This window comes from Meleagris gallopavo, chromosome 16 (assembly GCF_000146605.3).
Source record: "Meleagris gallopavo isolate NT-WF06-2002-E0010 breed Aviagen turkey brand Nicholas breeding stock chromosome 16, Turkey_5.1, whole genome shotgun sequence".
NCBI classification, from domain to species: Eukaryota; Metazoa; Chordata; class Aves; order Galliformes; family Phasianidae; genus Meleagris; species Meleagris gallopavo.
In genome coordinates this window covers 14,851,300-14,867,019 of record NC_015026.2, presented here as the reverse complement: position 1 = coordinate 14,867,019, position 15,720 = coordinate 14,851,300, and the positions used below count along the sequence as shown (strand labels likewise).

At 49.9% G+C, this 15,720-nt stretch overlaps 1 protein-coding gene across 1 annotated transcript in view; it reads right to left on the bottom strand.

Annotated features, from left to right (window-relative positions):
• Positions 1 to 797: 797 nt before the first annotated feature.
• The window catches only part of LOC100542032 (cytochrome b-c1 complex subunit 2, mitochondrial), a 17,087-nt gene continuing 2,164 nt past the window's right edge, over positions 798 to 15,720 (bottom strand). The window contains exons 3-13 of the mRNA XM_010719944.2: positions 15,627 to 15,691; positions 14,816 to 14,872; positions 14,351 to 14,475; positions 13,738 to 13,835; positions 13,309 to 13,366; positions 13,083 to 13,178; positions 4,286 to 4,485; positions 3,417 to 3,497; positions 2,891 to 2,967; positions 1,760 to 1,913; positions 798 to 1,036 (exon numbers count right to left, since the gene is read on the bottom strand). Coding sequence (XP_010718246.1) covers positions 953 to 1,036; positions 1,760 to 1,913; positions 2,891 to 2,967; positions 3,417 to 3,497; positions 4,286 to 4,485; positions 13,083 to 13,178; positions 13,309 to 13,366; positions 13,738 to 13,835; positions 14,351 to 14,475; positions 14,816 to 14,872; positions 15,627 to 15,691 — 1,095 coding nt within the window. The 3' untranslated portion in view covers positions 798 to 952. The remainder of the gene's footprint in view (positions 1,037 to 1,759; positions 1,914 to 2,890; positions 2,968 to 3,416; positions 3,498 to 4,285; positions 4,486 to 13,082; positions 13,179 to 13,308; positions 13,367 to 13,737; positions 13,836 to 14,350; positions 14,476 to 14,815; positions 14,873 to 15,626; positions 15,692 to 15,720) is intronic.

The window sequence follows — 15,720 nt, the reverse complement described above, 5'->3', positions numbered from 1 at the left end:
AAAGGTTCTGGGGAGACATTACAGCCCTTCCAGGACCTGAAGGGCCTACAGAAAAGCTGGGGAGAGACTTTTTATAAGGGCAGGTAGTGACAGGGTGAGGGGAAATGGCTTTAAACTGGAAGAACGTAGATTTAGACTAGGTATCAGGAAGAAATTCTTCACTGTGAGGCTGTGGGACACTGGCACAGGCTGCCCGGTGAGGCTGTGGATGCCCCCTGCCTGGAAGCACTCAAGGCCAGGCTGGATGGGGCTGTGAGCAACCTGGGCTATGGGAGGTGTCCCTGCATACAGCAGGGGGTTGGGACGAGATGGTCTCAAAGCTGCCTTCCAACCCAAACCGTCCTGTGATTCTATGATCTAATTGTCAAGAAAGCTTTGGACTCCACAATTAGGCACATTAATTAAATTAAGCAGCTACAGGAACTGCTGCACATCTGAGCAGCTCCACACTGTGTCCTTCCAGCACAAATGAAGGCACTGAGGATGACAGCAGGACTGGCAGCAAGGGCAATTTACACTCAAGTGCGAGTATACACCTTTGCAGCACAAGCTGTAAGAAGCTATTGTGTAGTTCTTTGTGAAGTTAACTTTTTTCATTTGTGCAAAGAGAGCTGTGTCTCGGTGCCTTGTCCCAACACACCAGCTGATGAGGATGACTGGCATCCCAAGGACTGTTTTGACAGGTAATTTTCACACCAACTCACTCACCTTATTTCCCCCCTGCAGCTTTATTTTGAGATACAGAGCCAGACCAGAATTACAGGTACTGCTTCAGGGAAAGGAAAGCAACACAGAACGTATGAACTCAGCACTTTATTTGATCAGTGCAAGCCCACAGTTACTCCATTCATTTTCTCCAATAACTGAATTCATAAATAACAAGTTAGTAATTTCTTTAAGCACAGGTGACCGATAGTCAGGCCTATCCTGAATCCACATCCCAGCTTTGTTTTTACAGCTCATCAAGGAAGGGAGTATTGCCCAGATCTCCACTGGCTGCCATCGATTTCTTCCCGCTGACAAACTTCTTCGCAGCCTGAAAATTCATCAGAAAATCAGTGTAAGGAAACGTTCACTACAGCAGTCAGAAAGCAAAGAACCCAACACAACTGCAGCAGGACGCCATGCCAACGAGTTCCCTTGTGCTGCCTGAGCTTCGGCTGCTCCCACAGAACGGCACAATGACATGGAAGAGGCATTGGCTCCTTGGAAGTGGTCACCTCTGGATGGCAGTGACAGTGACAGTGACAGCACCGCGGGATCCTGCGGCTCTGCCACAGCTTCACATCACAGCAGCAATGGGTGAGCGGAGACTGGGAAAAACATTTGCTGTCTTAGAATTTCTGTCCCCGATGGACTTTCGGATGGAGTTTGCTTCAAGTATCATGAAGGCAGGAGCTCAGAACAGCAAATGCGGCTGTGCCAACTTACTGCTGGAAGTGCAGCAGTCCTGGTCTGCACACCAAGCACTTTGCCCTCGGCAGTCCAACAAGCTGTGCCACCACGTGCCCAGACTGAGACTTGCACCGAGTGTTTGTCAGTGCTGTGTGGGGGCTTTGTACCCTCATCTACACTCATTTTATGTAAGTCAGTAAATATATCGTCTAATTAATTGTCTTCTGTTAATAAAGATGTTAAATGTCAGCCAGCTGGTATTTGTTAATGAACCGCCTCTCGTGGCTTAAGGAGACACAGACGAGCAGTGCCTCTGTTAGGAACTCGCGCAGCCATTAAGGAACACGTGGGGGGACACACTCACATTCACAACATCAGCAGAGGTTACAGAGTCGATCTTCTGAGCGACCACAGCAGGCGCAGTGTGTGTGCCGGACAGCAGCGCCTCGGAGCCGATCTCGTTCAGCAGCCCTTGCGCTGTCTCCACGGACATCAGATAGGCAGCCTTCAGCTGATTCCTGCCCCACAACAGGGAGAGGTGAGCACACCGCCCCAGTACCACGAGTGCAGCGAGGCCTTCCAGCACCTGAACTCTCAAGACCCCTCTGTTTTGCAGGTTCTTCCCTTTCTGCAGTGAGCAGAGGGGCACCACAAACAGTCACAGCACGAGGGCAGTGGGGAACGAGGCACTGTGCCCCGGGACCACCCAGCACCCCCAGTGAGACAAAATCATCAAGTTAACAAATTAGATGTGAAATTGATCACAGAGTCTCATGAAGACCAGACACAGATAAGAGCCATTCTTGCGTAACTGACAGAAGCACAGATGGGAAGTGGGGAGCTTCCCTGCTGAACAGTTCAACCTCAACCTTTTGTTAAGGATCAACAGACTCTGACTGCGTTTCCCTTCTTCCCCTTGAGTCAATCTGCCCAGCAGTGCTGTTCTGTACAGCCCAGATGTGGCAGCTCAGTGCCTGCAGCACTACTGAGCACAACAAAGCACAGCTCGAGCCAGGAGCTCCAAGCTGGGCTGGCACTGCTGGCACTGCTGCCCCTCTGGAGGTTTCCCCACACTGAACACCCCTAAAGGAACACAATCTTGGAGCACCTGGATGTACTAATCCAGCGCTTCACATTTGCAGATCCTCAGCACTGCTGTTCTCTGAAGGCTCAGAGCACAGTTGCTCAATACAACTGTTGTAGCAGTTGCTGCAGTGTGACTGCAGAGTGAACTGTTGACACACTGCAGCCCAGGATTCCAACACACTAGCTGTAGTATGAAACAGTTACCTGCAAGAATTATCATTTACTTAACAAGATCCTTACAAGAAATACTGCTGGCAGAGGATAAGTGTCGACATTGAAAACTAATGGAAACCAAAGCAGTCCAGTGGTGGTGCTTCCATTTCACTGCAGGACAGCGAGCGCTTCCCCCACCGCAGCACAGAGCGCGCAGCAGGGCACGCAGCATCCCCTCAGCACAGCCCACACTCACTTTGCCTTTGTGACATCCTCCTCCGTGACACCGCCCTGAGCAGCTGCCTTCAGCTGGTTCATAGCAGCTCTGATGACCTGAGGAAGACGAGATCGCTTAGGGCTTCTTCCAGCATTAAATGGCAATACGTTCTATTATTATTATTTCTATCGTTATCTTCAGCTGTGAGCTGAGCAGCTTTACAACAAAACTAAAACTACCGCAATCAATGCCAAAATAGACTAAAGAAAGCAGCGTGGGTTTGAACACAACAAGTTAAATTGTTAATTTGTACGGCACCTCCACCCTCCATGAGAACACCTGACTCCAACCCGCACATCTCACGCTGACCTACACGGCCCTACAGACACAGAGCAGCACAGCCAGCAGAGCACGGCGTCCCGCAGCCCAAACCTGCATCAGGCACTTCTCACTGACCCGCCCCAGCTGACACAAGGAGCCCAATGAGCTGCTCCTGGTGCTCTATCGCTGCACTGTGCAGCTCTGACACAGGCTGCCAACTCCCGCATTCCAGCCAGTCACTCACCTCCCCTGCGTGTGCAGCCTGAGATACGGCATAAAACCCAAAGAGCCCAGAATCCGAGTAATTCACATTAAATGCAGAAGCCTGCAAAATAAACACCATTATCTATTGTTTCAAGTATCACAACAATGCAGCATCAAGCAGAGGAAAACATTTGCTATCAAGATCCAAAGGCTGGAGGATGCCGGGTCACATCTGTGCAAGGATGACGCTGAGGAAAGAACTACAAGGGCTGCACTGAAGGTAATGCCTCCTGTTTTATTACCTTGACCCACACCATCAGAGGCAGACGTTGGTGGGATGGTGGCAGAGACTGAGCCTTCTCACCAATTTAACACCGCATTTTGCTGCTGTGTCACAAATTGCTGCAGTGGGGCACTGACAGAGTGATGTCTGACATAGAAGTGTGTATGCAGCAAAGAGGTGTCATTGAATTCCTCTGTGCAGAAAAAATGGCACCCACTAACACTGATGAACAGTTGTGAACAATGATGGAGACCCAGCAGTGGCTGTTGGCACAGTGAGCAGTGGGGGTGCTGCATTATGCAGTGGGGCAGTGACAGCAGCTCACCTCCACTGGTGCAGATCTGTACAAGTGCAGCATGCAGCTCTTGTTCACTGCTGGTCAAAATGCACAGCTAGTGGCGGTGACTGTGTTGAAGAAGACTGTGTCTTGTAGCTGAGAATTTGCTCTGTCACATGGTGTTACTGTGCTCTTTGTATCTATTGTCATTTCCACTGAAATAAAAAGGAAGCACTACTTCCAGAACAACCCACGTAACTAATTATGATTCTAGATGGAAATGGCAGCTCTCAAAGGACAGCACGTCTGTTACTCAAAACCTCAGAGTGCAGAAACCCCTGGAACTTACATCAAAAGGCTGCGTGGTTGCTTTGGCAATGCCCTGGTACAGCTTGCTGGTAACATTGCTTCCCCTCTTGATAAGTGGTCCAGCACCCAAGACGTGCTGCAGGACACTGAAAGCATTTGCTTCTGCACTTCCAACAGCAGCTCCTTCTGTTACAACAGCAGCATGGACAAGGCTGTGGCCACTCTGTTCTCGGATTTCTCCTAAGAGTACAGTAACAGGAAAAAAAAGGTAATGCATTGTTAGTTAAAAACTATTACGCATTCAGAGGAATGAAAACATTTGTAGCCAGGAGTTTCTTCAGAGGGAAATCAAGGTATGGATTTCTACATCTCCACCCCTTTTACTTTAAAGCCAATCCCCCTTGTCCTCTCACTGTCTGCTGGTGTAAAAAGTCGGTCTCCCTCCTGTTCATAAGCTCCCTTTAGTCCTGGAAGGCCGCAGTGAGGTCTCCCTGCAGCCTTCTCCTCTCCATGCTGCACAGCCCCGGCTCCTCAGCCTGTCTCCATAGCAGAGGTGCTCCAACCTCGGAGCATCTTCGTCGCCTCCCCCGGCCCGCTCCAACAGCTCCCACCCTTCCCGTGCCGGGCCCAGGCCTGGACGCAGCACTGCAGCTGGGGGCTCCGAGGGCAGAACAGAGGGGGACCAATCCCCTCCCTGCCCGCTGCCCCCTCTGCTGATGCAGCCCAGGATGCAGTCGGCCTTTGGGGCTGCGAGCGCACACTGCTGCCTCACGTCCAGCTCTTCGTCCCCCACCAGCCCCCCGCCCCTCTCCGCAGGGCTGCTCTCTGTGAGCTCTTCTCCCAGTCTGCACACCCCTGGCATTGCCCCGACCCAAGTACAACACCCGCACTGGGCCTTGCTCAGCCTCAGCAGGTTCTCGTGTGCCCACTTCTCGAGCCTGTCCAGGTCCCGCCGGGTGCCGTCCCCCCCTTCTGTTGTGCCGTCAGCAAACTGCTGAGGGTGCACTCGATGCCAGCCTCTGTGTCACTGGCTGAAGAGCACCGCTCCCAAGAGGGACCCCTGGGGGACGCTGCTTGTCAGCCTCCACTGCACACAGAGCCACTGACCGCAGCGCTCTGGCTGTGAGCGCCGACCAGTTCCTTATCCATGAACAGAAGTGGTGCTGATCTTCAGCATCGACAAATGGCGTGATATTGGGAACCGCATGTGGGAATCAATCATTAATGCTGGAAAGGAAGAAAAATTATTGCAGACCCTTGGCCCCTTGTGGAGGTCTATTATTAACTCTTTGAAAGCTATGCAAGCCGAGCGACAGGTAGCTGCTGCAGCTACGCAGGCACCGGCCGGTACAACAACTAATTCGGCTTCGGAGTTTGACGTGCCTGTTCGGGGTATCGCACACCCTGTGTACTCCTCGGCAGGTCAGGTGAAAGCATCGGTAGAGGCAGCAGCTCCTGATCTTTCAAATGACACTGCTACTGAGTCATCTGCAGTCTCCAGCATGTATAAGGGGCTAAAAAACTAACAAAGCCCTGGCGGGATGTGATAACTTGTATCAGGAGGTACAGGTTAGAACGGCAGGTAGCTGCCTCAGCTTCGCGCCGGTTAGAAAGTCTGCCCGAAGACGCTGGGCGCTTAAAGGTCGGGGGGCACTACGTTCCAACGCCCCCCTCGGGGGGACCAGCTCCACTCCGCACTAACGGCCTCTCGCAGGCAGGGGCTTCAGCGATCCCGTCTGCCCTCCCAGGGACGATGTAGAGGAAGTAAGTGAGGATGAGGGGCTGGACCTGTTTCCCGCTGACACAGAAGGTGGTAATGGGACGGAGCGAACACAGCCAGCGGCTCGGCACGACCCGCTGCTCCGCGGGCGGGAGCTCTCACAGGGCCGCACCCAGGAGGCCGTCGTGGACTCCGCCTCGCAGACCGCCCCCTCCTCGTCTCGATTGGCGGCAGTAGCAAGAGACGCCATCAGTGCCGGGGATGTGAGAATGGTAGAAGCGGTGAGTCAAGCATTCCCTGTGCGGTTTGAAGTAGATAACGATGGAAATCGACAAGGAATCCACGTACCCATGGGCTGGAAAATCTTATCACAGCTTAGGGCCACAGTTAATGAGAGCGGGCTGCGCGGAGAGCCTACTAAGCAGATATTGAACTATATATGGGGCAGCAGTGTATTAGTCCCAGAGGATGTCAAGGTAATTGTCCGAATGATAATGAGTCAGTCAGAGCAGTTGTTGTGGCAAGCCCATTGGCAGAGGCTGTGCGAGATCAACTCCAATAGCCCAAGGGCTGCCACAGATCCCCTGTTCGGGGTAACAGGAGAACAATTGATGGGCACGGTTCAATTCGCTGTCCCAGACATGCAGGTCTACTTGGGGCCCGAGGTCTGTTTGGAAGGAACGTGGCTAGCCTGACAGACAATGGAGATGGTTAAAACATCCACTCCAACTCCCTCGTACACGTCTATAAAGCAGGGTGAGGAGACTTTCGCTGGCTCCATTGACAGAATAACAGAAGCCATAAATAGGGCGGATGTTCCGGAGTGGATGAAGGGCGCCTTGTTACGCCAATGCGCGATGGAAAATCGCAACGCCTCCACTCGGTCTGTCTTAATAACCCTCCCAATAGATGCAACTATCGAAATGATGCTAGACCGGATGAGCAGGGTACCAACAGGCCCCCAGGCGTTCTTAGTGGAGGCGTTACGAGAAATAGGCAGTAAGTTGGTGGAGGCGCAAACCCAAGCCTTTGCTGCTCTCATGCCTTTGACAAGAGGGGGAGGGGAGGGCAAAGGACTGAGCGACCACGGAAAAACCAGGAAACGAATTGTTTCTGCTGTGGAAAGGCAGGGCATATGAAAAGGGAATGTAAGGGCAAGGTCTGGTGTGACAACTGCAACTCCGCCTCCCATCGCAAGTTAGCATGCCGCTTACCGGGAAACCGACAACAATGGCGGCCCCAGCAGTGGCCCCTCAACGCCTCCGCCATCAAGCCCACACAAGACAGCGGCACACGACGAAATGCATTCACAAGGGCCTCCGATCTTCGACCAGCCACAAGGGGAAGCCTCGGCCTGGACTTGGCAACCACAGTAGATACCACCCTTCTTGACAACCGGCCCATCTGAATACCTACGACAACTCGCGGGCCTCTAGAGCTAAAAGGGGCTGCCGTGTGCGCCTTGTTAATTGGACGTTCATCTACCGGTCTACGTGGTGTGACTGTTCTTCCAGGACTTACTGATGCTGACTTTGAGGAGCTTATACAAATAGTGGTGCAAGCACAGTTTCCACCTGTCCACGTTCCTGCCGGTTCAAAGATTGCTCAGCTGGTGCCACTACCTGTGCTGACACAAAGTATGCAGCCAGTTACCTCGAAAGCCCGAAATGAGAATGGCTTTGGATCAACTGGAGGATTAATGCTTCTTACAATGCTAATGTGTCAGCAACCCATCATTTCTGCCACCTTCCATTCTAATGGACAGTCGTGCGAGTTACAAGCCCTTTTGGATACCAGAGCTGACATCACGATTGTTGCCTAGATTCTCATTGCACAACCACAACTGTTCACTACCGAGCAGGAAACATTCCTGGAACGCACACTCCAGAATAAAGGACTGGTCATAGCTCCAGAAAAGGTGCAGCACGAGCCCCTATGGAAGTACCTGTGCTGGACCATCACACAATCGCAGATCAGCCCACAAAAGTTGGTGTTACATACTGATATTTGGACTCTCAACAATGCCCAGAAACCTCTAGGCGATTTACAGTGGCTACGCCCCGTTGTCGGTATCTCCAATGATGATCTTAATGTACTGCATCCCCTTCTAAAGGGCACCGATCCTGCCACCCACGTTTTGGTGACAACAGAGCAGCAGCATCTTATTGAAACTCTTCGGCATCTTATTGCAACACAGGCCATCGACTGTCATGAGTTGTCTCTCCCCATAGATATCACTATCCTAAGTGGCCACAGGCAACTGCTGGGTGCACTGACGCAATGCAAAAAGAAAAAGGGGGAGAGACCAGACATAAACAGCTAGAATGGCTTGCAGCCAAGAACAACAATCCAGTAAGGGATCGATAATCTCATGGAATTAGTAAGAAAAGGACGTTACAGAGTACTCAACATCTCTGGGGAAGAGCCAGGAACCATATATTTATCCCTCAAACGTGTGGATCTGGACTGGTATCTACAGAATTCGGATGAGCTGGCAGCAAGTTTGCTGACCTCAGGAACAGCCCTGACAGTACCATCTCTCGCTTCCCTAGTATTGAAATGGATGTCACAACAACATTGGTTAAGAATACCTAAACAAAGTAAAGCTCCTCTACAAAATGCTGTAACAGTGTTCACGGATGCCGGCCGGAAATCGCGCACAGCGGCTGCAACATGGCATGAGAACTGTCAGTGGAAGCATAAGATTCTACAAGCGCAGCCCGGGGATTCCCTTCAAACCTTGGAACTCTTGGCCGTAGTATAGGCACTTATGAACTGGTCGCAAAGATCTATTAATGTAGTTTCAGACTCCTTGTACGTAGTAGGCCTGGTAGAAAGGATGGAGGACGCTAGAATAAGAGAGATTAATAATCGGCGCCTGTTTGAACTACTAACTATGCTACAGAGGGAGATTACGATCAGAGACGAGAAATATGCAGTAATTCGTATGAGGAGCCACAAATGGGCAGAAGGACTGGGGGAAGGAAACCAAAAGGCAGATGACTTAGTAACAATATCCGTCCCCATCAATAAGTTGGCACAAGCCGTGAGGCTCATAGCACTTTTCATCAGAATGCGAAGGGCCTTCAGAAACTGTATGAAATTAGCTTAAATGAAGCAAGGGGGATTGTATGGGCCTGCCTGACATCTGCTGATCACGGCCCCGGCCTAGGGTTAGGGGTCAGTCCTAAGGGGCTTGGTCCCCTGGAAATATGGCAGATGGATTTAACTCATGTTCCTGAATTTGGTAAATTCAGATATGTACATGTTACATTTACTATACATAGACACATATAGTAAATTTATCTGGGCTGCAGCCCAAGCCGTAGAAAGGGTGTTGCATGTAACCCGACATTTGACAGCATGCTTTGCTATCATGGGGCTTCCACAGCTGATAAAAACAGACAATGGCCCCGTGTACACTAGCAGTAGTTTTCAACAATTTTGCAAGAAATGGGGGGTGCAACATGTCACTGGCATGCCTAATTCTCCACCAGTCAGGCGGTGGTGGAGAGGGCAAATCAAACGCTTAAGAGGTACATAGGAAGGCTTCCGGAGGTAAGGGACCCACAAGAGCGCCTTGCCAGGGCATTGTATACAATCAACTATTTATGCATCTTCGGGGACAGGGAAGAGACACCCGCCCAGACTCATGGGCGGGTACCTTCCCAAAGCAGCACCAAGCCATTCTTTGTAAAATACCGAAATCCTAAGTCAGGGATTTGGGAGGGCCCCTCGGAGGTGAAATACATGGGGAGAGGATACGTGTGTGCTCACCCCAAAGGTCCGCTATGGGTTCCAGCAAAATGCACTAAGGCAGCAGCTGATACTGGTGGGCTGCCACCTCAGCGATCAGGCAGTGCTTCAGGCGTCGCAGCCAGGGAACCTGTGGGTGACTTGGGCGAATAAGACAGGTCAAACTGACTTCTGTTTGAGTCTTCAATCGGCCACTGAACGGATAGGACGATTGAATGTGAATTAACAGGATTTCATGTTACCAATACTGGAATCTATGGAAATAGCTATTTTAATGTATTAGTAGCACTAAGACAAAACCTGGAAAGGAATCTCAGGCAAAGGGATGACCCTATATTATAGAATGATTAACTCTCTTTCATCCCATTAATCAGGAATTTAAAATATGATCATGCAGCACCTGAGACAAAGGCGCACACTAAGAGAGTTAACCTTGATAGTTCATTCTGCAAGCAGGTGTTCCATTTGGCCTCCGTATCACGCACTGGCCATGCAGATGCAGAGTACAAATGGAAAATACCCTTCGGACCCTGAGAAGAATAAAAGCAAGAGAGTCTGGGGTGGGTGAGAGAGGAAAAGTGCACCTTGAAGCAGGGGACGCCCTGCTGGCACTGCTATCGCATTCACCACCACCGTGTTTTTTCTCTCTCTTTTTCTGCAGATTGTTGGTTCTCAAGGGTCTGTAAATAAGAATGCCCCTAGTTCTATCTGGCATGCAAAAGTTGCCCAACTATGAATTCTCTATTAGCCAGAGGTATAACCATGAGCATTCTAAAAGCATCTGTTGTACACATCTTAGTAAACTTTCAAAATCGATATATCAGAATACATTAAAGTTGAAGATCTCTTTCAAGGCAGAGAGATATTAACACAGAACGGGTCCCTCTGGGATTTATTTCCAGGTTGCAGAAAGTTGGGCTGCAGACCAAACACGTGTTTGTTCTTTTTAGGTTAACAGTATTTCTTGTCATGATACTATGTTTGCCTTGTTTCCTTTCTCACATTTATAGTATTGACAATTGAGGCCTTGATTGAGCTGTAGTGACTGCATTATTAATATAATTACGATTGTATTATGAAGGGCATTGACAAAGCCGCACAGAAAGCTATGCTCGTGCAAAAAGAAAAAGGGGGAATTGTTGGAGAATTGCTGCAAGAGCAGGGCAGCCATGAGAATGTGTACGAGCATAGCTGGTGCAGTGGCACAGAGTGCATAGCCATGAGAAAATACTAGGAGTTAGTGTATAATCAATGGATATACAGATGGTATAGATATACATCCAGGAGCTTAGCTAATAGAATTTATATTGGAGAAATGAGAGAAAGTCACTCACCCTGTCTGGGGGGGCTTGTGAGATGAACTCCTGATGGAGCGGATCTCCAGAGAGATCCTTTCCCACTGTTGGTCAGCTCTTAACCTCTAGGAGAGGTGCAGCCAGGCTCCACCCCTTCCTGCAGCACAGGTGAATGGCCTTCTGCTGTGCTCCCGTGGCTGACTCATTGCATTGCTCGCCTCAGGTGATCAATCAAAGGTTCAGGCCGTGATTCAGCAGCCCCATACAAGTTAGATAGGAGTCACAAGGTGCTTGGGGCAGCATGTAAACAATGGGCCCACATCTGCAGCTCTGCTCTGTGGATGTGGGGGGGACTGACAAGGAAACTGGCTTAGCAGCACAGGGGTGAATGCTGACTGAGCACTGGTTAAGGCTGAGCAGCCCACCTAGCAGCCAACCTTGTGCACCAATAGTAAGCAAACACGTGTATTGGAAACCTATATAAACCCTGTGTGTGCAACAATAAAGTGAAGCTTGATCACTCATACTGAGTGCTGTCGTGCTTCCCCACTAGAGAACAATCTAATTAGGACGCTATCCGTGGCAGTTCCCTCTTCACCTGACAGCCACAACATTTCAAATATGACAGAAGCAGCTCAGCAGCCACTTCAGTCAGCCTCCTTAGGACCCCACAATGCATGTCATCCAGTCCCATGGACTTGTACACATTCAGGTTCATGAGGCGGACTAGGACTTGTTCTGCCTGTACAGTGGGATTTTGCTCCCCCATTTGTCAGCAAGAAGCTCAGGGATGCAAGAAATATGGGAATCCTGCTGCCAGTGAAGGCTGAAGCAAAGAAGTGAGTACCTCAGCCTTCTTCATGTCTGTTAGAGTGAGCTCCCCCTTTTCATTTACCAGAGCTCTCCCTTGACTGTCTCTGCTGACCAACACACCTACAGAGCCAGAGCCCCTTCTGTATGTGGAGAGGGATGCCATGCCCCTCACCAAGTTCAGTTCCATCTGTCTCAGCCTTCCTAATCCCATCTCTGCAGGACTGGACAGAACTCCAGTGCTCTTCTCAGGTCACAGACCCCTGCAGCCCTGAGCCCCTCACCATCCTCCCAAGGCACTCGAAGTCTCCCTCAATATTCTGCAGTCTCATTGTTGCAGCCTCCCCTGACCCAACCTGAATAAGCAGGAGCAGTAGCCATCCTCTGGCTTTATCAGACCCCTCAGTCTCTTCCCAACATCCCCACAACAGGTACTGCTCCTCTCTACAGAGGCCACGCAGCCCACAAACAGAAGCAGCACAGCCCAGAAGCTGTCCACGTACGCATGGGAGTGTTGTGCCTCTGCTCCCAGCCCCCCAATGCCGTGTCAGCCATCCTCTCAAAGTCCTGTGGGCCCCTGGCTGCTCCAGGCCGCTCTCTTCTCAGCCTGAGGTCTCCTGGATTTCCAGACCTGACTCTCATGCTGCCATCCTCAGCTCCACTGCAGAATGTGCCTGCACTGGAGCTGATCGCCTCGGAGAAATGTGAAATATTTGTCCTGTTTATCATAAAAGTGTTTATCCTTATCCTAGAAGCTGAAGTTATCCCATTCAAATGGTAAAAATTTCCTATTTTTCCATCTGACTACAAAGTGATCTGACACCCCAACCAAAGAACAGACTGCAGTATTATACAGACACTGCTCTGAAAGAGCAACACATTGCTTTGTGTTTCAGAAAAGGCTTCACACAGTCCAACAGCCCTTTCCTAAGGAGCCTACCAGCAGCTCCAGTCAACTCCCTGCCTTCCCCAGCTCTTAAGAGAACCTCCCCAAACACACTGAGCTAAAATAGACGCTAGCTTGCATTCTGTGTTAAGATAGACATGATTGCGCAGGTCAAACTTTGTTGAACATACAGGTTTGTTTTTTTTCCCAAAACAGTAGGAGAAAGAAAATCCTCTGCTTATTTAGAGAGACACCTCCGAGTGGTCATTTCCCACACAGAGCATACAGCACAACTGTACAGTTTTCATTGCAACTCTAATAGTGTTATAACAACACTAAGATGAGCCCCTGGGAGCAGAGCTGCACTCACCCCCTCGGTAGGCGGCCTTTGCGCTGGAAGTGCCGGCTCCGCTTCGGATATTTAGAAACTGCTCTGCGACTTGCTTCAAGTCGGAGTGCTTCACACCTGTAATGCAATAGTAATGTCACGCTATTGAAAAACCATCAGTTACAAAAGTTTCTTAAAAGCACCACAACACAGAACTTCTACAGCCGTTTCTTTTCTGACCCACAGTGCCCACACGGGCCATACGTACCTATTCCCACGAGGGCCATTCGCGCGCTTGTGAAGTTGTTCTGTACAAAATGGTGAAGCTGCAACAGGAAAGCAGAATTGTAGATATTTCGTACAAAGAACAAGAGGCAGAAATGTTTGTGACATCTGCTGTTCAGAGCTCACACTTCTTAAAGCCACCACCCACCATGCTTCCATGCCCAGAAGAAGTGCTTTGCACGCACTGAACAGCTACAGACTGCTTCTGTATGCCAACGTCTCACCAACAGCCATACAGCCACAGCCCTTCTAAATGCAAACCTGAGCTTTGTGCTCATCACCAAAAGCCCTGAGGAGACGAGATAAGATCATCAGCACTGATTGTACATCTGCTCAATTATTTTTTTCTCTGTCTGCCGTTCTCTATTCTTGGTAAGGAAGCTGGGAGAGATTTATCACACGAGAATCCTACCTGCTCGGATGTAATTTTTCCAATTCTGTAGTCTGGGCAGTACAAGGGGTTTGCCAGAGCAGTCTTGTAAGCTGCAGCATGCAAGTTTTCCAGCACTCCTAAGAGGAATAAAGTTTTCAGTACTGATGCTCCAGTGCTGAGGATTAGCAATAAACGCCAGCGTTACGCTGGTGAAGCACAGCTGTGGTGCACCTTACAGCGCTCATTCACAAGACCTGCAGACACGGGGCTGCAACAGCCCCACACAAATAAAGTTTCGTCCAGCAACAAATCTGGTCTGTGCATTTCTATTCAGCTGTACCTTATAAAGGCTCTCAAGGACTCACAGATGCTCAACACTTTCTGGCCTCGTGGCAAGGTATAACAGCCTAGTTTGCGTACATTTCTGGGGGGAGGGTGGGTGGCTTCAGTAAAAAGCAGTAGCCATATGTCACATATGGGCTGCAAAAACTTGTGGGCTTATGAAGAAGTTAGGTAACAACAGAAAGACCGTACCTATCAGCAGGGCAGGCAGAAAATAAAGTGGTCAGGGGACAGGGCAAGAGTTTTTCAAAGTTCTTCATTTTTAAGATGCATCCATGGCACCAACACAGCAAATCAGAAATACACCTACCAACTTGAGGGCTCTGAAACGCGATCGCTTTGTCAACTTTCAGCTGGGGCTGAAGATCAGTGACTTCCCACGGTCTGAACTCCGGAGCCGTGGTGACATTAAGGAGGTACTCCATTACGGTGTCACTGGAGAGAAAAAGTGAGAGAGGCATTCAGTGCGGAAAACCAGCAGGTATTTATTTAGCAGTTGAAAGCAGAGCCAACCAACCCAACAAACAACATAACACCACCAGAGCACACCAACCACCCAGACCGGAGCAGCAGCCAGCACTGCTGCAGGTGCCGCGATTCCCCTTCACCGCAGCGTTCGGGTGCTCAGTAACATGAACACAGGAGCTGAGCAGCAATGTGATGGTTTCTATTTATTACCACGACACGAGAGGTGCTGCTGCCCCCGCCCAGGAGAACGATACCCCATGGTAACACAGAGAACCTGACTTCTGCCCGCAGCGCACTGGGTACCTACACGTGGTCACGCAGGCATTCCACACAGTACGTCATCTTCTCTCTCGTTGAGTACACGCTGCAACAGAACGCACACAGATGTGTGGAAGTCCACATCTTTCTGTGCCCTCAGCTGAAACCCGTGTTTCCCACTGATGGAAGCTTTCAGCAAGATACTGATGGGAGTACCAGTTTAAAGGAGGGAGAACAGCAGCATTTTAACACACAGCCCTGCAGCGCAAACACACATCTAGCAGTGGTATGGGAAGTACCCGGGTGATACCAACTGCATCAGGCCCATAGGAATCCAGGACATGGTGATAATTCACGGTAAAACAACAAGACTGAAGAGTAAAACCTGAGAAGTGGGTATAGATATCAAACAAAGCAATTCAGAAATTGCTCTCTGTGGGCAGAAAACTGCCTGCCTTTTCCACTCACCTCAACACATTATTTTTCTTAGCAAAAAGAGCAGTGTACACAGTAACCTACCACACTCTGTATAACACAACCTCACTGCACAGCTGGCACACAGCAGGTGCCCCTCATTCCTCCTAAGAGGGTTCTCTAGGTTTAGAACTCCCAAACTGGGAAACTCATCTACCACCCAAATTGTTCACAGAATTACAATAGGAGTGTTATCTATTTCCCAAGTAAGAAAAAACAATATCCACACACCTCAGTAAGTCTCACCTTCAAGACAAGAAAGGCAGACAGAACACAGAAGCTTCCTATACAAACCATCCCTTCCAGGCACGCACCCACCCACACACCGTAATGCTTTCGGTTCCCTCTGCCACACTGCTTTACTCCCACCAGGCCAGGTTACAAACCTTAGGCTGCCTCCAACAGCTTCAATGCCACGAGTAATCCTGAAAGAGGACGCTCCTTTTGTAGTCTATTAAAAAAAAGAGATAATAATTTGGA